Source organism: Zosterops lateralis (genome assembly GCF_965231275.1).
Source record: "Zosterops lateralis genome assembly, chromosome: 4".
NCBI classification, from domain to species: domain Eukaryota; kingdom Metazoa; phylum Chordata; class Aves; order Passeriformes; family Zosteropidae; genus Zosterops; species Zosterops lateralis.
The window spans coordinates 22,553,326-22,576,851 of record NC_139765.1 but is presented as its reverse complement, the minus strand read 5'-3'; the positions used below and the strand labels follow the sequence as shown (position 1 = coordinate 22,576,851).

At 38.7% G+C, this 23,526-nt stretch overlaps 1 protein-coding gene across 1 annotated transcript; it reads right to left on the bottom strand.

Moving 5' to 3' along the window:
* Positions 1-540: 540 nt before the first annotated feature.
* On the bottom strand, positions 541-11,369 carry NCF4 (neutrophil cytosolic factor 4). Its single transcript, XM_083859105.1, has 10 exons — positions 11,217-11,369; positions 9,246-9,330; positions 7,918-8,071; positions 7,550-7,620; positions 6,065-6,192; positions 5,038-5,095; positions 3,314-3,412; positions 2,460-2,590; positions 2,302-2,367; positions 541-1,521 (listed from the first exon to the last, which is right to left on the bottom strand). The coding sequence occupies exons 1-10, from the start codon at positions 11,246-11,248 to the stop codon at positions 1,293-1,295; spliced, it is 1,053 nt and encodes a 350-aa protein (XP_083715231.1). The 5' UTR covers positions 11,249-11,369; the 3' UTR covers positions 541-1,292.
* Positions 11,370-23,526: the final 12,157 nt, after the last annotated feature.

Here is a 23,526-nt window from a genome sequence, read left to right as displayed (position 1 = left end):
GGGAAGAATTTATTTTGCATTGCAGTTTAAAGGCAGATGAGGATCTTCCTGCTTTGATGTTCAAAGGCCAGTGTGTTTATGTTCTTCCATCACTCTTATAAAAGACAACAGTTGCTTCCCAGCAGACATTTTCCCTCCCTTTCCTTTCTCATTGAAAAGGTTCCTCCATTTTGAGAGAGACATGCTGAGTTGCTGTTACACCACAGGATCTAGCAGTCAGTGAAAATCTCAATGCCACTTGCTCTGTTGAACTCCAGGAACAAGTAAAAAGGAATCCTGCACACCAGAACCTTTGCAGGCCATATATGCTATTAGGTTTCAAACTTAAAATGCTTTTTCTTATGTATCACAGCATGTAATATCACTGACACAATCATTGGTATTACTTCATCTCCTTTTTAAACTGCATTGCTGAAATGCCGCTGAAGCAGGAAGTTACATTTTGTAATATTTTAGTAAAAGAATGTCAACAATCCCCCCCCCACCAAAAAAAAAAAAAAAAAAAAAAAAAAAAAAAAAAAAAAACTTTAAAATAAAAACTGAGAAACTAATATTTAACTTTATTTGTTGAGTAATCTGATACAGTAATTTCTTGTTAGTTTTACTTTGAAATGCAGTGTCAGAAAGCAGAAGATAGAGAAGAAATTCCTGTTTGAGTAGATATTCTACACATTTTCCCAGAACATGAAAATAAGTAGATTGTACAATTATATAAAGGTCTATAAGGAACACCACAGGTATACTAGGTTTGATTCACAGAATTCAATATAGCGGTCAGTGGAAAAGAAGAAAGCTAAGATGGGCTGCAATTTCTTCACTGAAATCCAAAGAACTTTTCTGGATGCTCCTAGGACAAACTCTGAATGCACAGTCAGATTCCAACATGAGAGAAATAATTACACACTGGCACACAAACCTTCAGACCAGCAAATGAAGAGAAATTTATGGGAGTCTAGAAAAAAAAGAAAAGCTTATAAAGATATTCTGGACAAATAACTAGCCTTGGGAGTGAGAACAGAGACTAGAGCAGGTCTGGGGACTCAGGAGACCTCTATTGCAGGCTGACACTGACTTGATTTGTGAACATGGCCCATGATTTTATTTCTCTGTTCCTCACCTCTGGTCTCTATGTAGATGTATCTATTGTAGATGAGTGTTAAAAGGCTGAAGAAGTAAACTAAGTACAGATTTTACACTGAAAGGTAATACATTACTAAAAATTACTCATTTCAAGGACACTTCAAAGACATGTTGAAGGAAACTACCTGCAGAGAGGGATATCTATATAGCACTTAAATTGCTCCTACTGTTTGAGTAGCACCTCTTCCTGGACTAGTGTTGTAGACACCCAAGTCATCTTTGTGAGTGATGTGCAACTTCCAAGTGAAAAAGTGCTTCTCAGAGGGGCTTCTTCTGCTCTGAGACACCATGAGTTCAACATCCTGATCAGAGAGCAGGCGGATCAGATCACCACCAGGGTCCCGGTAATTCAAAACAATGTCATCTTGGTTAAACTCCTGCCTGGGAGAAAAGAAATGGATTGATCCCAAGAAATCAAGGAATTCCTGGGAGGTGCTCCATGATGAACAATATACTGACAATCTAATTTTGATAAAAGCCACACAAAGCCTTGAGTGTCTTGGCTTTCTTGATACAGCTAATACTAGAAATCATATAGACACATCCATGCTGTGTTGTGTTTAAGCTAAGAAATCTATCAGAACCAAGAACTGTTTCCAGTAACATCACATAAATGGCACAATTAATCTGTGTGTTTGATAGAATTACCATGGAAAAGAGCTGAATGTTGTTACTACCCACTTTTGCCTACTTATTTTTAGTCTTTCTGAGGAGTGCAAGAATATTAGAACAGGTGTTCTATTACCAATAGTTACTTCCTTTATTGTTCTAAATTGTTGCTGTTCAACACCAGATTAATATAGTTTAAAACTAGTTTCACAAGTGTTAGAAGGCCATGTCCTACATTCTGAAGAAATGTACTAGACAAAAGATGCTTTTATAGGGGTATGGCTCTTATCTTAGTACAAGAAATGGAAATTTCTACCTATCACAATTAGGTCAGAAGTTGTGTCATTCGTTACTCATTGACAATCCCAGGAAGGACTAGTGTCTGCACAGATCGCCCTGGGTCAAGTCAAAATGCAACTTCTTCAAGACACTTGAAAAGTATTTCATATGGAAAACATAGTGATGACCAAGTAGAATGTGGAAAATCTTGAACCGGAATGAACTTGACAAATGTTTAAGTATCAAATATACAATTAAGTGCTTGCATTGTACCTCATCAATTCCATTAGGTCTTTGAATGATGGAATGCTGGTTAAATCCTCTTCCACTGAGATATCCCTGTATTTAGAATACATCTAATCATTACATATCATGACAAGAGAATTGTTGGTGTTTCTTCAGCAGTAAACTGAAAGACTTTTTGTTACTACCTGATAGTGCTCATGGTCTCATCATAGTAATAGCAGCGAACTTTATTAACTGTGACTTCCTGCTGTGGTAAATCTTTTATGATCTTCACAAAAGCACATGGGAAAATCCCAGTGGCACCATCAGCAGTTCCCTGGAATAACAGAAAATATTAAAATCAAGAAAACCATGCCATTTTGGCCACATGCAATAGGTTCTGGAATTCAATTAATTTACATAGAAATAATAATAATAGTTTTTCCACTGTAATCCAGAAAGGAAACTGTATGGAAGTGACCTGATGGCATCCCTACAAATAAGATTATACAATTACATAGTCAAATACCAGGCAGGGGAGTGAAACAGAGTGTAAAAAATGAAAGTCAGATGGTTAACAAGGAAGGCTGTGGTGTTTGAGCAAGCAGAGATATCATAACACACAGTATGTTCCCCTTATCCTTTTTTCAGAACACTGCTGTATTACCCAAGTTCTCTATAATCAGGCTGACGTATGTTGGGGTATAAAGCATGAAGCTTCAACTCACCCTGAGGCAAGAAAACAATTAATGACTGAAATGGAGTTTCCATCTCCTTTCTTTGTCCTTTCTGTGTTCTAATCACTTCCAAAGAACTTAAAAACATTCCAGCAAATGCAAATGAAAACCAAAGTCTGGAGAACAAAAAATTTGTAAGCTAAAAACTATCAAGGAACCAAACAATTACTAATTTGGAATCAAGGATTTATTCTTGACAGGAAGACTTGATTATGATACAGTTTCTCCTTGAAAGGAAGAGGCAGGTCACAAGGACCAGGAGAGCCCTTTCTACTCATATTTCAAGGTATGCTAATAATTCAGTACTGCTATTGCAGTCTTACCTCCAACCAATCTTTGTTTACTTTGCTGAGTAGATAGATCAAATCTCCCTTCTTGAAGCTGAGTTCCAGTTTACTGGTTCCAGGAAAATCAAACAGTGCCTGTGGAAAGTAATAACCTCAAAACTATTAATTCACAGAATTACAAAAGCAAATCTTTCTGTTGCGTTCTTGAGGGGAAAGCATAAAGCAGCAAGACAGTGTGCACTTAGTCATCACATATGTATTTCTGGGATAAGGTCACGCACATTTGACCTTAGTCTGCAGTTCTCATAAATCTCTTCTGCTACTCAGTACACACAAAACTGCCTTGAAGAAGCAGTGAAAGCACTAGGATAAACATGGCCCTGAGAGAGCTATACACAAGGATTCTTAAAGTGGCAAAACACTGAGCACTAGAGAAATGAACATACATAAGTTGAAAGCACTTAAGAGCAAGTAAGAAAACAGATCTGAAGCCAACTAACAGCTTTAAATCCTGAGAATTGAAAAAATATATTATTTCTCATTGCAGCTTTACAGCTTTTAGGTTTGCTGCAAAATATTGCAAAGAGTCTTAAAATTTTTGCAGAAATATTGTGTCTTAATTTAAGGGTAACTAACTGTTGCTTTTACGTCTAGCTTTCAGGTCTGTGTGCTGAACTGGGAGACTTGGGAAAGCCTGGGAAAAATGCCATGTTGTTAAAATGGAACTTAGATTCCCTCTTCATGGGGAAAAAAAAAAAAAAAAAAAAAAAACAACACACCAAATACATGCTACCACCTTAACAAAAGGTTGGATAGTTGAAGTGGCTGAGTTATCAAAAATGCCTGTCTCCCCCATTGTCCCTAGAGAACATGGTAACCATTTTAATAGTCTTAGAGGAGCAAAATGAGAAGGTGTTCTTCATTCTGTGTTGCAATGGTTCTTTTGGTCTTGTTAATGCCAAGAGTTCTCTTCATTAAAAAAAAAAAAAAAAAAAAACAAAAAAAAAAACACAAACAAAACAATGGCTACTGTTGTGATAGTGGTTCATATGTCTACTTAATAGCCCTTTCAAAAGCCTTTTTTCACATATTGAAAAGTTCTGGTAGGTATATTCAATATTAATAAATTAATAGATAAACTCAAGAGATATGACTGTTCCAAGGCCTGTAATTTTCTGTGTAAAGAACAAAACCAACAATCCTCAAAGCAGATGCATGGGGGTTTTAATAGTATATGGCAAAGTCACATGTTTCAGGAAGCAAGACCCTGCTCAGACAAATACTGGTTACAAAGCAGTTTCATGTGCTTAATACTGAGAAAATATATTACAAAAGACAAAAGTATGGGCATTTTTCAGTAGAACATTTATGTTACAGAAAATACTAAGATGCCTCACCTGCATAGCTTTTAAACATATGCTGAAGTCAATGAAGCTGAAGCTTATGCCTGTTTTAGATATAACTTATGGGTAGCACTATGCAAATGTGGACCATTTGGCAGTAAGCTGTACATGTCTCAGTTTTGAATCCCCTGTCATTCTGATTTCACCATGGACCTTCTTACACTCAAGTGATGGGGAACAGAACACCTCTTTCCATCCTTTGTTTCATTCCCTAGTGTTAAAATCAATTGTTTTTCTCTGTTGATTTCACTTTCTTCCCTCAACCTCTAATTGAAAAAGGCAACTTGATGGAATGAGGTACAAAAGTAAAACAGAGTTTAATCTCCTGTCCCGTGACAGGTTGTGCAGAGTACTCACCTCAGCCCGCGGAGCTGCTGTGCGGTCAAAAATAGGCCCTTGATCTGAAATGCTCTTACTGCAAAGAAATGAGACAACAGGGAGGTAAACATCCTTCTAAGTCATTAAAAATGCTACACAATCAGTAGTGCATTGTTTGCGTTTTTATAATTTAAGGGGCATGTAAGCCATAGATCACTGGAGAAACTGCATGAGAATGTGTGCAGCACTGAAGTAAATAAATATGGATGCAACAACACTGCCCTAGTTCTCTCGATTTCAGTGCAGAGCGGCAGCAATCTGATGGCGTCTGCTGCTGAGAATAGATGGAGTTTTCAATACAGTCAGTATTCTGGACCGCTCTTTCACAGCACTGCTCAGTCCCCCTACTCTGCCTTCTGGGCATCATTGTTTCTAGCATTTATGGCATTTAGTTGAAACACTGCCATCATACAAACATGCAGTTTTTGCACTGAGATAGGTGAAAAGGAAGCAAGTCCATCTTTGGAATGCTGAAAAGAGAATTAATTTATCTGAAGGGTAATGAAGTATGACGTCTACTTAGCAGTTCTCCAAAGGGGTGTCAATGCTGCTATGTAGGACAGGCCTCCGTTTAGACAAAGGACAGGAACAATTTAAGTATTTAGTTTCATTTAGTGTCTGAACAGATCTCACTGAATTCAGTGCCAAAACTCACATTGACTTCAGTGGTGCAAGCCTATGTCCTTAAGTTTGTCCTGTATACTCTGCACACTATAATAGAGATTACCATTAAAGAAATATAAGCAGATAGAGCTGGACGGTATTTTTAAAAAGCAAGGTATACTCTAATTTTGGAATTTTCCTTTAATGCAAGTAATACATCCACTTTAAAAATCTGAGATTACTGAAAATAAGCAATGTTCATGCCACCACAAAGATCCTCATATTAGGGATTCATTAGGGATTCACTTGGAAAACACAGTGGTGATCCTCATTTCTCTCTCCCCCCAAAACTGGACAGCATCTCTTACATCAAGCAATGCTGAAAAACACGTCAATCACTTACACTCGGCGTGTCCGTGGGCGAAGCCGTCTCAGTCTGTGAGGCACCTGCTCACCATCAAAGGTTGAGTGGTAGAAGAACAGCCGTACGTCCTCATCCATCAACACCCAAGCAGGGAGGCAGAGTAGGTTCTGTGCCAAGAGCAAGCAGGAAGCAGAGTGTAACAGTCAGAGAGACCAATTCTCTATTTATTTACACATAACAAATATGCCTCTCTGACCTACAGGATCGTGAAGGATATTCATTACTGCCAGAAGTCTCCCTCCTCTCCCTTCTCACTCAGCAGGACACAGCTGAATAGCTGACAGTCTCTCCTCTTTACTCCTGGAGTTAGCCAATGCATTACTTCGCTCTTTTTGTACCTCATTTATTGCAGGAGTAAATTGTTTTTAGTGTTTCTCTTCAGAACATAAATGACTGGAAAGAAGGCAATCTTAAGTAGTGGAAGTCTTGGCCAGTGCTTCAGACTTTTACTGATTTAAAGTTCAGTCTTCAGTTAACCTGTACACAAAGAATTATCTCTCCTTGATGTATGTTGCATCTTCACTGTAATTCAAGTATCCTCAGAAGCCGCCTGTCCTGATTCTAGCTGTGAGAGAGTCAGTTTTCTTCTTAGTAGCTAGTACAGTGCTATGTGTTGGATTTAGCATGAGAATAATGTTGATAATACACCGATGTTTTAGTTGTTTCTAGCTAGTGGCTTACTTAGTCTCAGCGTTTCTGAAAGGGCTTTTCTGTTTCCCAAGTCCTGCCACTGAGGAGCTGTACAAGAAGTCAGGAGGAAGCATGGCCAGGACAGGTGGTCCAAACTAGGCAAAGGGATATTCCTTGGCATAGAACATCATGCCCAGTATGTAACTGGAGGGAGTTGCCCAGAAGCCACCGATTGCTGCTCAGTGGACTGGCTCGCATTGGTCAGCAGGTGGTGAGCAATTGTACTGTGCATTATTTGTTTGTTTTCTTTAGTTTATTTCTCTTTGTCTTTTTGGTTACCTCCCTTCTAATTACATTTATTAGCATTATATTTTACTTTATTAAAATTATTAAACTGTTCTTATCTCAACCCATGGGTTTTACCATTTCCTGATTGTCCTCCCCATTCCATTAGGGGACAAGGGAGTGAGCAAGAGGCTGTATGGCACTTAGATGGTGGGTGGGGTTAAAGCACAACTCACTCACCATTCTCCTAATCCCTTGGATGCATACACTAACTCTCTATTCATGCAACACCTGGAGATTCACCATTTCCTCATACATCTTGGGAGGGTTTGGTAAGGATATCTATCTGTGTATGAAGACAGAGAGTAAGCCTTTGTGAACTGCATACTCCAGCAGATATTACAGTCTGAACAATCTGGGGAAGAGGACTTCAGGTTGTACCACAGTGTGGGCACTGTGTCTTCAGGAAAGCAGTACAGATAGAAGCAGATACTTAGAACTGTCTGTCTTAGTTGATTTCAATGGTGCATTCTTTAAATTAAGTTTTACCTTCATGTAGACATTTAGGATAGGAATCCTGTTCTCAGCAATTTCCTTTTTGGCACCAACAAAAACTTTTCCTGGAAAATATAAAACCTGTGACAGTTATTGATGGGGGGAAAAAAATGCTGCCAGAGAAATGAAGCAATCGGGAAGAAGTAGAAACTCAAAAAAATTTACATATTTTCTAGAGGATTTTAGGTTTCTAAATGAAATTTCCACAAGTGAAGGGACTGTCAATGTAACATGACTTCTCTGGTATCCATAGCCATAAATTAGTTTCTTTCACAACTACTTCTCTCACTGCATTCCTCTTTAGGACAGCCTAAAGCTGAGAAAGCTGCTAATTATGCAAAGGTTTGGTACTGACAGCTTACCTGGCAGTACAGGGAGTGTGCAGGTAAATGGGCTGTTACTGCTCTCTGGCCCATATCTCTCCTCTAGCTTGGTGTGCAGGGCATAGAACTCACGATAGCGCCGGAAAATGAGGTATCTGCCACCACCTTTAAGCTTTACTTCAATGACAAACATCTGAAACAGAGAAGAGGGATTTAGGTTGATGTTCATTCTTATAAATACTCACCAAATGAACGTGAGGAATAAATTAGGAACATAAGATCAGTGCTCCATTAGTGGGAATATTCTCTTAGGAGCAGAGAGGAAAGCAAGCCTTCAGTTAGGCATCTGCTACTTACAGGAACTAGGAAATAACAAGGTAGCACCAGTGTGGTATTTGTGTGGGTCCAGCTTTCATATGAAGCATGTCCCTGTGGCTGCTTTATATTATATAATCTTAAAAGGAAACATGAAATTACTAGATTCAACTTTATGCTTGCACACTTTCCCTCAGTGACAAACAAAATACACTAGAGAGACAAATACAAATATTTTACAATAAGATACCTTGGACATCTAAATCTAGAGACAGACAGACATCTAAATGAATTGATTTTCAGAATTGAAGGTGTTCATACTTCTTTTTGACTTTAATGTACACAATTGCAGAAATTGTGGTCTGACCTCCTTCAACCACTGTGTTATTTATCTCTTAACAAAATTGCTTTGCTCTAAAGGAACCCAAAATTTCCAGGCACTGACTGACCTCTGAGTTGCATTGCAGCCAGATCCTTCAGCAAACATAAAGACAAAGCAACCAATATCACTGTACTCCAGAGTAAAACCTGAATTCTGCAGTGGGAAGGTTTTTATGAGCAATGTCTCCAGCAGAAGTCAGACTGAGCTGGTCATATTCAAACCTTCAGAAAACCTTAATGCCTTTCCCTACTATTCCCTTCTTGTGTGCTCTTTTGTGTCTTAATATGCTACCTCCTGTGAAGATGGGAGCATCCTAACTTGCCAGTACCACAGAATAATGAAGCAAGACACTGCCTTTCTACCCTCTGAATTACTTTCCCACTATCTTCACCAACGGTACACCAACTGTACTCCAACAGGAAACAAATCAGATATTAGGAAAGAATTACTATGTTAGAGGATAACACCCACATTTCATTCAGAAAATACAATTTTAGACTGACTCTAGAAAGCTACACTCCATTCCAGAAAAATAAAGCACTGAGAAGTCTTCCACATGGAACTACTCATGCCAAAAAGCAATTACACCAGAGTGACTGCATTTTGCTTCCCACAACAAAACCAGTCACAGGTGAAGGCGTATAGAGGCAGGATAAATCTCCCTTCTTACATAGTAATTAGTAAAGCCTTTCTTCTCTTCAATATCTGCAATATTAGCTGAAACAGGTACATCATCTGGAAGCTGGTCAAAATCACTGTGAAGCAAGAACAGAAGTTTTAGGTTACTCAAACTGATAATAGCCTTTGAGGTATCTTATGCCACACAGAGCAAAGATAGGCAATATCACATTTTCTAGTATCAAAATCAAGACGTTAGAAACTCATGGTGTCATTCACTTCCTCTGGAGGTCTGATCTTGAGATGTCAAGTTTCAATACATTCAGCACAAGTCAGTGACCATTGTGAAGATCCATCATGCCTAAAAAATACCCCTCTCATTCCTAGGCTTGCTTGAGCAACAGGACTACAAAACAAACACTTGCACTGCTAAGCTTTTCCTGAGAAATGTGATCAGCTGTGGATACAGTCTTAATCCTTCCTTAATCTAGGAGATTTACAATAAGAATTCTGCATCTGTAGATCTTATTCTAAGGAAATCATTATATATTTTGATTTATGCTGCTATTAATTCTGCATTACTGTAGGGAATAAGAAACAGTTCTGAGAAGAGCTTGTTATGTGAGGTGCTGTAGAAACTGACAGCACAAAGGTAAATCCTAAAAACTTTTTACTCTGTGCAAGATGTGTAAAATGTACCACATACATATAAGAAAAGAAACAACAGGATAAGTACTAACAGAAAAAGAACAAATAAACAAAAGCATAGAATTGTTCTGTATCAAAACCAGTGGTGCCTACACTAGCTGTTAAAATGTTGTCAAGTTTTCTTGTAAACATCCAATAAACTAAATTCTTAAAGAGGCTTGGAAAAAAAAAAGAGTAGGCTATTAAATATTTGGAGAGAGACCTCCCACTCACAGCAGGTAAGATGCATCACAGAATCACAGAATATCTGGAGTTGGAAGGGACTCATAACAATCACCCAATCCAACTCTTAAATTAATGGCCTGCACAGGGATTGAGCCTACAACCTTGGCATTTATCTCCCAGTCACAGCGGAAAACCTGAAGCAAGCACAAAGATACTTGTTTGAAAATGTCAAAAATGTGTGAAGGAACACAGGGTAGTAGGCAAGGTTAGAATAAACTTTGCAGATCCTAGAAACGATTGGATTTGAAGTGAGAAGGAAAGATCCCTGCAGGAAAACTTAACAAGCAGCCATATGACCACACAGTCATGTTACTGGTCTATACTGTCCACACAACAAAAAACCATGGATTGGCAGGTACTTTTTCCTTTATAACCTTCTCCTTGGTGCAACAGCTTTGACAACCAGCAGACAAATTCATCTTTGCTTTAATCTTATAACTCGGTGTTGTTAGAGGGGTATTTATATTAACATGTGAGTAAAAAGCATCTAGAATGAGGAAAATACAATAACAAACGAGATAAAGAGAGACTTTTAAAAGGATCCTGTAAGAAATGCCAGCCTGACAAAATGTGAAATGATAATACAAAAAAAAAAGTAGTGTTGTCTCAGTTTATTCTGCTAGGAGGATATCCCAAGCAGGGGCTTCCACAAGGTGTAGCCCATTTGAAATGCTGAAATAATGATGCAACATCTTGCAATAGTTTGCTATACGAGGAAAACACCATGAATCAGCACCACCCACAATACTGTAAATAGTACCCCTTACTGTGAAGAGGGATGTGGTTATGGAGATCAAGAGATATAATTAGTCATATCACAAACACTCATACCCTAAATTCCAGTAAAAGGGAAACTGTTTTGCAGCTATAAAGAGGACAATGACCCACTATGTCCTAGGTGGTGAATATTCCCCACAAAAAGAAGAAAGTCCATTCCAGCACAAGAAATTATCTGCTCAACCCTAAGCAGCCTAATAGTGTGGAAGTTACGATAACAAGAAACCTTTTAGAATCACCAAAGATGCTTGCATGCAAATTAACCAAACAGATCACAGGAGTTACATGAGGCTCGTAGGGAGAGACACATTACCTCTTTTCTCGCAGCTGTCGAGGAAGAGACATGGTTCTTATTAAATCCAGATGACTAAGATCTATTCCTCTACTTCTTGGGCAGTTCCTGCTTTAATTGGATGAGCACAAAGTCGAAGTAATTCTCCCTGCATGGAACAAGACTACTCTGCAAGGCCTCAGAGATCTTTTTTTAATGTTTCGGTGTCAGACGATTTCTGCTGTACCTCCCCACCCCCACAAGTTTGAGGAAGTACCAGGGGGAAAACAGTAATAAAGAAAGACTGTTCTGTGATGTCTGTCATGTCTCAAAACTGCCACAACTGAGAAACTGAAAGCCCAAGAAAAAGCAGAAACTATGATCCACATATTCCATTGTCCACTCCCCACCAAAACGTTTGCCTCTGTTCAAAGGCAGTATGAGTGGGCTCAGCAAAGTCTGTATTGCCTCAGCTAAAATGTCCCCATATACACCTCTGCATTAATATTTGTAAACTAGGATGAATACTTCTGATCCCTTCTTGAGGCTCTGGGATTCCCAAGGATCCTTCTTTTCACAGGCCAAGAGCCAGGAGGTGGAGCTAAAGAATAAATTTTAAAATGGGAGAAGACTGTATCATCGGAAAAATCATCCTTGTCAAACACCAGGGCATCGGGCACAGCTTTCAAGGACGGAGCAATGAAAGTAAGACAGAAGTCCTTTAAAGGCCAGAGATCTTTTCAGCTTCATGTGCTCAAAACAACCCACATTTGCCACATACAAAGACAAGGTAATGACTTGCCCTAGTTTGTACTCAAGTGTTGTGGTTTGAAAGCAAAACGAGTGAGAGGCTCCAAGTCAGAGATACAATTTAATAAGAAGAAAGGTAAAAATAAAATAAAATAAAATAAAATAAAATAAAATAAAATAAAATAAAAGCAGTAACACAAAGGACCACTGACAGAGTCAGAATACAACCTGAGCAGGATGGTGGAAACAGTCCAGATGAGGTGGTCTTCCTGAAGCAGTGATCCTGTAGAAAGGTCTGGTAGCTCTGGTCCTCTGGGGATCCAGTAGGTAAGGGCTCCTTGCACTGTTCCAAATCCCTGATTATATCCAGGTGAGAATGCTTGGCTCCTCCCCCTGGGCGGAGCATTTCACAATGGGATGATGAGTGTGAAGTGGGTCCTTGATGGCCCATCAAACAGAGATAACCCCTGGAGGGAGTTACCTGTGAGTCATGGGCAAGGCGTTGATGGGCCATTAGCAGAAGACAGCCCTACACTAGAGCCCTGCCCCACTTAGTTTCAACAGTTCATGAAGATGGTGATAGAATAAATACTTTGTGTACATCCCACACTACAACCCAGGACATCAAGCTGTAGTGAAAAAGCATTTATATAACACCAGCTGACAATCTTTGAAGAAGCAAATAAAAGGATGACAGTGATGAGGAAACCATGATTTCTTAACAATAGGGCTAAGTTGTAACACAGCTTATCTGCCGTAGTCAAAAGCTTTTATGTGCATCCTTGCCTCTCCATTTCAGTCTTTGACTCTCTTCCATTTTCATGTTCAACAAATATTTGCCTCCTTGTCCTCCTTCTGCTGACAAGAACAAAAATTCCCATCTGAATGGAGCAAAAATCAACCAGCATCCTTCAGAATAAAATTCTATTTACAACTGTAATCATCGGCCTTGAGAGTAACTGCATTGCTTTGCATTTTAATGAAGTAAATCCTTCACCCATCTCCTTCCAATGGATAACTCTAGGCACCATGATAGATTTTTGAGAGGGGATATAGTGCCTCTTGATGAGAAGGGACCAGGAGAACAAAATTCTGAACTGTATTTTCTGAGTGTATTTTCTGCTACTCTGCTACATATCATAGCTTTGACAAGAAAATCATAGAAAGGATATCCTAATTTTTTCAAATGTCCTGAAAGACAATCTAGATACAATGCAGGTACATCTTTTAATAGACAGAAGGTATGACACAATGCAAAAATACATGTTCATTGTTTATCCAGGGACCTGGCTTTTTGAAAACAAGTCGACAGAAACTCTCAGACAAATTGTCTATGAAACTGCTTTGCTGTAGGATGAGTAAAACAAACTGAAGGCAGCTCAATTCCACTACTCTCTACTAGAGAATACAGCTAGTAATAATACTAACCTGACAGAATAATGCTAAACCTATTAAGAATGTTTATGATTCTGCAGTATTTTCTTGCTCTGAACTCAACCAGAAAAACGTTTGCTTTTCTGACAAAAGGCAGATTTCTACCTCAGAAGAGTGTATAGCTGATTGGTTAGAGAGATCACCAAGGCTGTGAGACTAAGACTGGAAACACTGCTTTGCCATGTTCCTCTGTGCCAAATCAGTGCCTCAACTAACACATGTTCTTTTCTTTCTACTATTGTGCTACTAGAGTAGAAAAAACAATTTATATTATTTGAGCTGAGAAAATACACTGTGTCTAATCAAATACATATCCTTTCTCGGTTCAAATAATTATTTCATGAATGAAATAAATATCCATTACAAAACTGATATGCCTAATGACGGCACCTATGTCAAGAGAGATGCCTACACTATGAAAGTACTCAATTTCATTGGCTGACATGGCCAGCTCTCAGTTTTGAGAAAACCCATCCACACACTATGGCTGGCATGGTCATTGTGGTGCTATGCACCAATCCAAATACATGTGCAAGAGAAAGCAGGAATTCACCCAAGTGCAAGGAATACAAAACAAAAATTGGTTTCAGATGACTGAATCATGACCATATGCTGCCACCACTATATGCCTCTTCACAGCTCAGAATCTAGTCTATTATTTTGGACATGCCTGCGAGCTGTGAAACTGTGGCCTTCTGTCCAATGCACCTGTTGTTATAAAACACATGTACAAGGATACATAAAACCCTGGAAATCTGACTGTATCAGCTAGAACCAAACAACCAAAGTGAGTGAGGAATCTTAATGAAAAACAGCAATCTAGTCCCAAGCCACTACAGATAGATGAACCACTAATGAAAGGTAAACCAAAAAAATGTACCAGAAATACTTGGCTGAATCAAGTTAGGATGACAGCACTACATAACATGTCTGCTAGGGCAGCAGCTAGTGTATAATTTTGCATGTCTCTATAGAATAATGGCTTCTCTCTGATGTACCTCATCTTAGAAAAGTGCTGTGCAGTTATGCTCAATCACCAGCCACAGAATAAATATTTTAAGTGATAGGAGAAAGTGAACAAGAATAATATTGTTAAAAGATGTCTGATCTCATCACAGATTAATCTGCAAAGGAAATAACAATTAGCCATCACTACAAGAGAGCTGAACACGAAATAGAAACACATATGGCAGAGTTGGCTTGCAAGATAGTTTCATTCAACCTATTGTTTTCAAAGGATATGTGGAATATTTGTTTCTGTGGCTTATACATCATTAGCAGCTGGATGCCTTGACTCCTGTGGTTCCTTGACATGGAGCTGTGTAGAGGTGTCTTGTCTCTGCCTCAGCCAGCCCTGACACCTCGACAGTAAAGGGCACGGCTTGGTAGCAGGATGAACCTCACCGATCTCTGTGAGTTCTTGTTTGCCCGAAGGAGTGAAGCAACAACAACAGGAAAGAAAGAGGGAGGCTGTTCAGGGTTAACTGCTGGCTTTATTCATCAGGGGATCTGCCCCAGCAGACACCCCTCAGCAGAAGCAGCACGGGGGGAAAGTGAGGGAAGAAAAGGCAGGAAACCCCCCCAATGCAACACCTTTTATTGGGGGGAGGAACTCAGGGATGGGTTTAACTGGGGACAAATCAGGGGCCAAGGGGGTATGGCTCTGCAGGTAAATGACATACATTGTAACCAATCAATAACTCGGGTAGGGAGACAGCTGAAGTCTTGTCCAATCACTTGGGGTCCTTACTGGAACTTTCCAGACTTTTGGGAGAGACCCCGAAGTGACAGACAAGACCCAGGGGCTGTATAAGTTATGACTGACATATAGCTGGGGTTGGGGTAAAACCAAAAAATGTGGAACATGGGTGACATGGGGCAAACCATTACAACTTATAAAAAAGAATATAAAACAAGGAACAAATACATACATAAAACTGATAAAACCAAAAACACACCACTACAGAGCTGCAACTGTAATGACACTGATTTGGGAAGTGTTTGGAGATCTTTTCCCTTTTCCTTTAATAATACTTGTACAGACTGCCATCTTTACAGAATGATTTAAAAGACTTATACAATATTTGTTTTCAAATACAGTCATGTATAAACTAACTAATATTTTTATTATAGAACATGAAAAATTAATTACAATTCTGTAAAATTTCTGGACAAAATTTTTTCTGGATTGACAGAATTTGGAAATGTGCTTTGAATTAATCTGGACGCAGTTTCCATGATTGCTTTTTAGGGTGAAATGTAGCCAGTAGGTATTTGCAGAAAAAGACTCTTCATGACCTGCTGATATAAACACAACTAAATAATCCATCTTGGACTGAAGAAATTTAAAGGTCAGTATCTACTTCTGTTCCTGACAGTGAATTTAATGGTGTCATTTCCAGAATAAATTATTACTCAACATGGAAGAGGTTTACAAAACTAAATGTTAAAGAAAGAGCAGCATTTTTTTAAAATTACATTCTTCTCAGAACATCAAACTAAATAATATATCTGAATCTTGGCTTTTTCACTTCTACTGCTTGAGCAAAATAAGGAATAAGTATTGCAGGGATGTTGGGAAAGATTAATCAAGGAAACCTTATAAATATGATTGCTTAGCAAAAGATTTTGAAAATGTGAAACCTATAGTTGAGATAGAAATGGAAGCTTACTTTGAGTTGTAGGATACCGAGTCTTAGTTTCTATATAACTTAAAGACAATAGCCTAGCCAGCTGAAGGAGAATCCCTTTTGATTGAACAAGACCTTTCTGCTGGCTAAGGGATCCAAAGGTCAATGTAACAAAACAGAAAAGTCTAAAGAGTAGTTTTTAGAGTTTAAAATATAACACATGGTAATGTCGTAGTTCTTATAGGCTGTATGTAGATTCTATAGCATTTTGTGTCTTGTATTGGTTGGTCACTGTAAATTAGAATATTCATAACAAAAAGAGATATAATGTATTGTAACAAGGACCTCTCTCTCTTGGCTTTCCCTTGCTCTTCTCTCGCTCTCTTGGCTCTCCTCTTTGCTCCCTCTCTCTGGACCTTGCTCTCCTTTCCCTGCTCTTACCTCTGCTCTCTTCCCCCTGCACTCTGACCCCTGCCACGTTGCTCTAGCTCTCTCCCCTCTTCTTGCCAGCTTACCCTCTTGCTCTCTCTCGTTCTCTCTCTCTCTGGGACTTCCCTTCAGCCAAGGCTGGTGGCTGAAGGGAAGGCCCTTTCTACCCAGGACCCTTGCAATAAAACCACATATTCTAGAATATCTCAGGTTTGCAGAGTACCTTGTCCCAGAGTCCCTTGTCTGTAAGTCACAGATGCCTCTACACAGGGGAAAAAAAAAAAAAAAAAAAAAAAAAAAAAAAAAAAAAAAAAAAAAAAAAAAAAAGTGAGGTTCTTTTGACATTATTAGCTATTTTGGAAATACGCAACCAACAATACCACTCTGAGGTTTGATAGTTTGTGATTCAATAGGCAGATCTTACCAGCTTTTTTATGCAGAGCAATATCACAAGCAGTATTATGATCTACCTCTCTGTGAAAAACAATTCTTCTTTTAAAATAAACTTTCTTCCTTTAAAAATCTTTTTAAAATATACAAGATTTCTTCCAGATAGAGTACAATCACTTAGATTGGAAGAGTTAGAAGAAACTTCTTCATGAGCAATGGATCTTTTTGTTCTTGCAGAGCTCAGATGGATATTTGATACCCAGGACTAGACTAAATGAGAAAAACGGAAGCTCAGAAACAAGAGAAAATTTCTTCATCCAGATCACATATCACTTCCTGGATAAAAGAGGCAAGTGAGGAAGAAATAGGGCAGAGCTTGTCACTGCTATTGTGCATGACAGATGAGGGCTGGAGGTGGAGCCCTGTGCTCCAGCCAATTTCTCCAATGTCAAAATCTGGTAACTGGCCATTGCAGACAAAGAGGTAGGGAAGTTCCATTCAAGCATTCCTGAGAGAGCTATGCCTACAACCATCCCTCCAGAACTTTAAAACCTAGTTTTATTGCACAGCAAGGTGCAGCTTCCTGGCAGAAGGGGGTTTGTGTTTTAAGTCTCCTAATCATCTTGAGAATTAAAAATCTGTCAGAATTATTGCTACTCAAGACAAAGAAAATTATGCTTTGTCTATTTCACAAGTTCAAAAGACTTGTTAAAATTACTCAAAAAAACTTCACTGAACTTCCCCAAATGGCAAAACAAGGTTGGGATTTGCTAAAATGTGTGCAGTGATGCATTCAAATCAGCCTACACTGTTCCTGACAGTTTAATTTCCCCATCCATGTGAAGAAATCCTGTGACCAAATTCCTTTTACCTTATTAAGAAACTTTAGGTAAGTGCCTATAGTTAAGTGAAGTTTTCTGAAAAGTGAAGAGAGACAGGTACCACTGGCCAGTAAATAAGACCTCAAGTGGGCCAATTCTCCCTAAGAATGTTTTATCTGTCTCCTAGGAATATACATGAATGTCGATATTCTCAGTTTTTATTCCTCAGGTTTCTAAAGGTAACGTAATAAATCTGTCCCTTACTGTGGACCTAGTTATTACTGGTACAAAGGTACCTTCTCATTTGGGACTCAGCTATATTTGGATATGCACTTTTACACTGGTATAATTGTCTTTACCCTAGGGGAGTTGTACTACTTAAGATACACTTATATAGTCAAAGAAGTACCATTTTCTGGTGCAGAAATATCCAGTCTGCTCCTTATAGAGAGTTTATGGCTCATTTTCTAATGGTTCATAAATGGGGACAATATTCCTTGATAAAATCAGGGGGCAAGGGGACTAGAGATTAGGATAGGCAGGTAAATGGCAAATATAGAGGCAATAAATAGCAAAGTCCTGTGATTTTCAAAGTTCTGTTCTGTCTATTTCTCACAACATATGCTTGCCTCATCTGCTGCCTCACCTATTGGCCATTTATTACCTCAGCCTTTATTCCTTGAAAGATAAACTTGTGGAATTAATGCACCAATTAACATTTCAATAAGCAATTCAATCCCAAATCAGTGGCTAGACTGTCCATTTCAAGTGTGGAAGGCTGAAGTTTATATCTCCCATACCTCAATACGCAGAAGGCTGCCTCGTTATGTGAAACTGGGTCTGAACAAGAGACCTCTTAATTAGCTGCCATAGCAAGTTCAGCCACTGGCTTGCTGTGTGTAATTCCTTCTGCCCTTGCTTTGCCATCTGTAAAATAGGGCTGACTAAGACTTGTCTCATGAGGAGGGAGGTGAGAAGGGAAAATGTTCGGTAGAGATATAATTCTTGGAGAAAATCAGGTAAAAAGCGAGAAACTACAACCATTATCCTTTGCAACCCACCTGCACTCAAAATCACCTGCAGTGCAAACAGAAAACAATATTAACAAGTTGCTCTTTTAAAATATGTCAGTAATGCTCTGATGCCAGGCCTTAGAACAGATTCCCAAACCCTCAGAAAAGACTGCAGTGGCTAAACTATCATGTATGTTAAACAGCAGTAGCCAACAGGCCTGTCCTACAACAGAAAAGAACAAGAAAAGGAAACGAAGAATAACTTTCTGCCCAGAGTGCTATTTCATCTTGGAATACATCATTGTGCTTGTGGATTGCTTCAATAGTCTGAGCCAAACAAAGGTAGTGGAGAACTTTGAAGTTGTGATTTCAAGAAATGAGTATATGGTAATGGTAACAGCTTAGGAAATTCCCTGTCTTCACATACTCCTGCTTTTTTCCCGCCTCACAGGATGGCACATCTGAGGCTATGCTGCAAAATACGTCAGCTAACTAAGCCAGCTGTAAAAACACTTTTTTAAGCCACAGATCAATTTCCCAGCTCAGCTCACAGCGCAGACATCAACATGATGAGGAGAATGAATGGGGAGGAATGCATTAAGCAAGCACTGCCTGATAACTTTTTCTTACAAAAGCAGTCTGGTTCTTGAGTAGCTGCTCCTCTCTCCTTTAGTGCCTTTGCCCTGTTTGCCATCACTTTATTAATTTGCCACCACTTTATTCATTTTTCCAAATTTCACTACAAACAATTTGAACTAGCTGTTGCACACAATGTGAATGCAGTGCCATAACAGTGGGTTTCTCATCAGGAATCATAACACAGGTCTGCTGAAAAATAGTAGAAGCTAGAGGGGGATTGACGTCCTGTTCCAGTTCTTTCTGTTCTACATCTCTCCACTTGAGTTCTGCTGAATGTGACATTTTTCTCTGGCACCTAATACACAGAGCTCTGCTGCTAATTTTGTGCACAGAGTTCTCATGCTGTGTAATTTGAGGCCAGAGACTCCTCCAACAGCCTGCCAGACAGAGTGCACACCCTTCAACACTGCCTCTGCTGCAAAGAAAGGGGGGATGGGACAAGGAAATGAGCCAAACAAGAAACAAGCTTCCAAACTTGTCCAAGATGTTTAGCCGATTTATGGCTCTTAGATTTAGCGGGGATCTATCTCCAACTCACTCTGTCCAGTTTGCCTGACGATCCAAGCAGTGGATTTGCCAGCAATTGCAAAGACTCAGTCAACTTAAGACACACACTTTTCCCTTTTTTTTCCCCATATTAGATTCTGTCTGGCTGCTCTAAAACTAAATCAGGCTGTTGACCACAAGGGTCTTTTAATACTATGCTGATGAGATAGTATAAAAACTGATTTATGCCATATTTTAATCAAGGATTTGAAAGAGAATCTGTTTTTTCTTTCTCCCCACCTTGGTTAACATCTCTGCATCTCACAGAGACAATCTGCACTGTAATACATTCTACTAAAGTGAGAATGGTGAAGTCAACTTCAAAATATGGGCTGATATACTCAGTAGGGGATTGTATTGGATGTATTCCCATTAACTAACCAGAAAAAGACAGACTCCCCTCTTTGCTTCCAGTGACTTTCAGTGGAATCATCACTTTCCACACTATTTAATTAGATCCATTTTCAATACTACTTACTTATTCCTTGGTGCTGATATTGTCAGAAGTAGAACACCCCACACCACTGTATTCTCTCCCATCTTCTTTCTCTTGACTGTATTAAAAACAGACAGCGAGGGGACTTCAGGATTAAAATAAAAAATAATAATTAAAAAAAAAGAGCTTTGATAACAGAATTATATCAATAACTTATATTGTAAACACTTTATGTCAAAACAAAATAATCTGCACTGCCTAAAGATTTCTTTGGGCAGTACAACATCATCCTCACTAATGAGTCTTCTCTGATAATTATTTTGACCAGCAGTATCAAGCACAAACCTAGTCTAAAAAAAAAGAAAGGATCTCAGGCCCAGCTGTACAGTGAGTGCTACAGTAATCCACAGACCCATCTGAGACTAACTTAAATCTTTCTTTAGAATTTGAGAAGAGCTGGTACATCTCCTTCTGCTGTTCACCTGCAAGAGTGCATCATGTTCTTTGACATCCGTAGAACTTTCTTTGAACTTTCTCTGCAGTTCATCTCATTGTGAAATATGTGTTTCTGTAGAGAGAACAAGGGAGGGAAGGCTGGGAAGAGGAACATAGTCCTTTATTCTATATCTGGAAAGTCAGATAAACAAAAGATTACACATAAAAGTCAGATAACTTCATATACTCTTCTACTACTACCACTAACATGCTCCACTGAAGAAAAATAACAGATTGAAAGAAAATATAGGGACAATGCACAGCTGACAAAAAGAGTAATATAAAAAGTAAAAATAGGGACTTGTGGAAACAATTAAATGGAAGGAAGAATTGAGAAGAATCTATCCTTTCTCTAAAGAAACACAGTGCATTTCCAAATTTGACCCACACGTGCCTGGCTATCTGATTTATGAGATGTGAAGCTGACCACCCAGAAGGCTGGTTATAAATTATATATATTAGATATGCCAATATGATTTACATTAGGAGATAGGAAGGGAAAACTGATGAATAAGAATCTTGACCTTACCCCCTGAGGAACTGCCTGGAATATACTCTGTTGGTACCTGAAATTCTGTAGATGCCCTGAAGTAGTAATATTCCTTGCCAAGACCTCTTCATCATAAAAGGTAATAGATCACAGCCTTTTTTCCACTGTCTGACAGAATAGCTGCCTAGCACAACTACAGACTCAGATCAACATTCGCAATTTTGCTGACCAAGCTTTGCCCAAATCTTTGCTTTTTCCTTTTCTTTCATAGATCTTCATTGTTTATAGCCTTTATTTCTCTCACTATACTTCTACTTCAGTTTGTTGGTTTGTTTTTTTTTTGCAGTAGCAAAACAGTAGCCAGTAAGTCAAGAGTAATTTTTTTCTTGTCTAGCAAATGCTTATCAGGCTGTACCTGGAATAAAGTCAGTCTGTGTCTGGAACACTATCACTAGTTTTGGACCCTCAAAAACAAGACAAATAGTGATAGTCTGATAGAGTTCCACCAAGGACAAATAAGGCTGGACCACATGATATTTAAGGAAAAGCTGAAGTAAATTACTTTGTTTAGCTTAAAGAGGAAAAGACTGGGAGGGAGATATAATTGTTACCTCAATTAAACAAAGTTAGATTAAAGAGCAGACACAGCTAGACTCTTCTCCTAGGTGGACAATGAAAGAACACGAGACAATTCCACAAGTGAAATAACAGTGGAGATAAGAAAAAAAATTCAACATGACACTGGAACAAGGGCCTAGAAAGACTTTGGCATCTCTATCATGAAAAATGTGCAAACTTTGACTAGACACGTTTAATCTGTCCTTTATATTAGGTCATCTTTGAGCTACTCATTGCATAATGACATCTGGTGGCCCCTTCTAACCTTACTTATTCTGTGTTGAGATACCAGATGCTATCTTCAGACAACCAAGGTCTACATCAGTGTTACTGGTCAGCCAAGACAATCTGCTTGACCTAAATTAAAATCTTGCAGGCATTTGGCAACCATGAACACTTCAGACAGTCTATGATATAGTGATATAAAATTAAATTTCTTGCATTAAAAAAAAAAAAAAAGGGAATGAGATGAAACCCAAATTCTCCTAAAATCAACACTTCTAAAATCATTACTTTTAATAACATCATAGTAAAATGTGCTGATGCATATTCTCAGACTGGACTGACAGAAAGAAGAATCAACTGATATCCATGCCTTGCTTATACTTCCCATCTCATTCATCTGCAAATTCTTTTCTCTCTCATCACTGACTTTTCCTGCTTCACCATTTTCTCCCAGTGGCATTCATCTCTCTCCAAGCCCATCTTCCTCCTCAACCTACTTTTCTCTTCACATAACCTTTTATTTCCTTTATTGATCCCAATGTTCTTCTAGATTTGAACCTCTGAGCTGGAATATAATTCCTCAAGGCACCTCCCCTAAATAGCAGCTAATTATTTGGCTTGGGGCCTGCTCCTGCCTTGTCAGCTCTCTTGTCATCAAGTCTATCAAGTGTGTGGGGAAATTTTGGAATGACCAAGAAATCTATAAACTGACGTGGTAATCCCAGGGAAAACATGGTCTGCATTAATTATACTTGTAAAATAATCAAGAGAGCTTGATGAGTAAAGTACCTCTGAGCAGCCTTCCTCAGAAGTTGCCTGACACTTCAAGTATTCAGTGCTCCAAAGGGAGGGAGGAGGGAAATATGTCTGCCATGAAAATGAATAGAGACACTTAAACTATGCACCACACAACCACTAGACCTGCACTAATTTTATTAGCAATTAATATATTTCTTTGGGTTTTCTTTTGCCTTAGTAGTTTGCCTCCCATTACCCTCAGTCTCTTTATTCTTGCAAATGCCGTGGCCTTTAGACATCAAGAGTCTTAGTATAAGAAATAAAACAGTTATAACATTCACCATGCCTGGCATGCTGATACAATGAAACAAAGGATGAAGAAACATTTACACAACTTGAAATTGGGCTCTTTAGGCTGTTAACTAGTGAGCAGTCAGAAAGGCTGCAGAGTTTTATAAATAGACCTGATTTGAAGAACAAGAATCACAGAAAATAACACTTTCACCACATAACTACATAACTCCAACTGGTATTTTAGATATATAACTTGAAAAGTCAGTGACATTTTGCTCTCAGCTACAGAAACGTTACTGTTCACATATTTTGAATGCAAGACATGGGGCTTACCAGTCCACCTACATCATCACGTAAATATACAAAGAGTTTATGAACATAACAGAAATTTTTATACTAGAAAA

Excerpts from the sequence above, each read along its gene's own strand:
- NCF4 (XM_083859105.1), bottom strand. The coding sequence starts at position 11,248 with ATGTCTCTTCCTCGACAGCTGCGAGAAAAGAG. Across the intron at positions 7,621-7,917 it reads CACACTCCCTGTACTGCCAG|GAAAAGTTTTTGTTGGTGCC; the intron begins GTAAGCTGTCAG and ends TATATTTTCCAG. Across the intron at positions 1,522-2,301 it reads GACCTAATGGAATTGATGAG|GCAGGAGTTTAACCAAGATG; the intron begins GTACAATGCAAG and ends CTTTTCTCCCAG.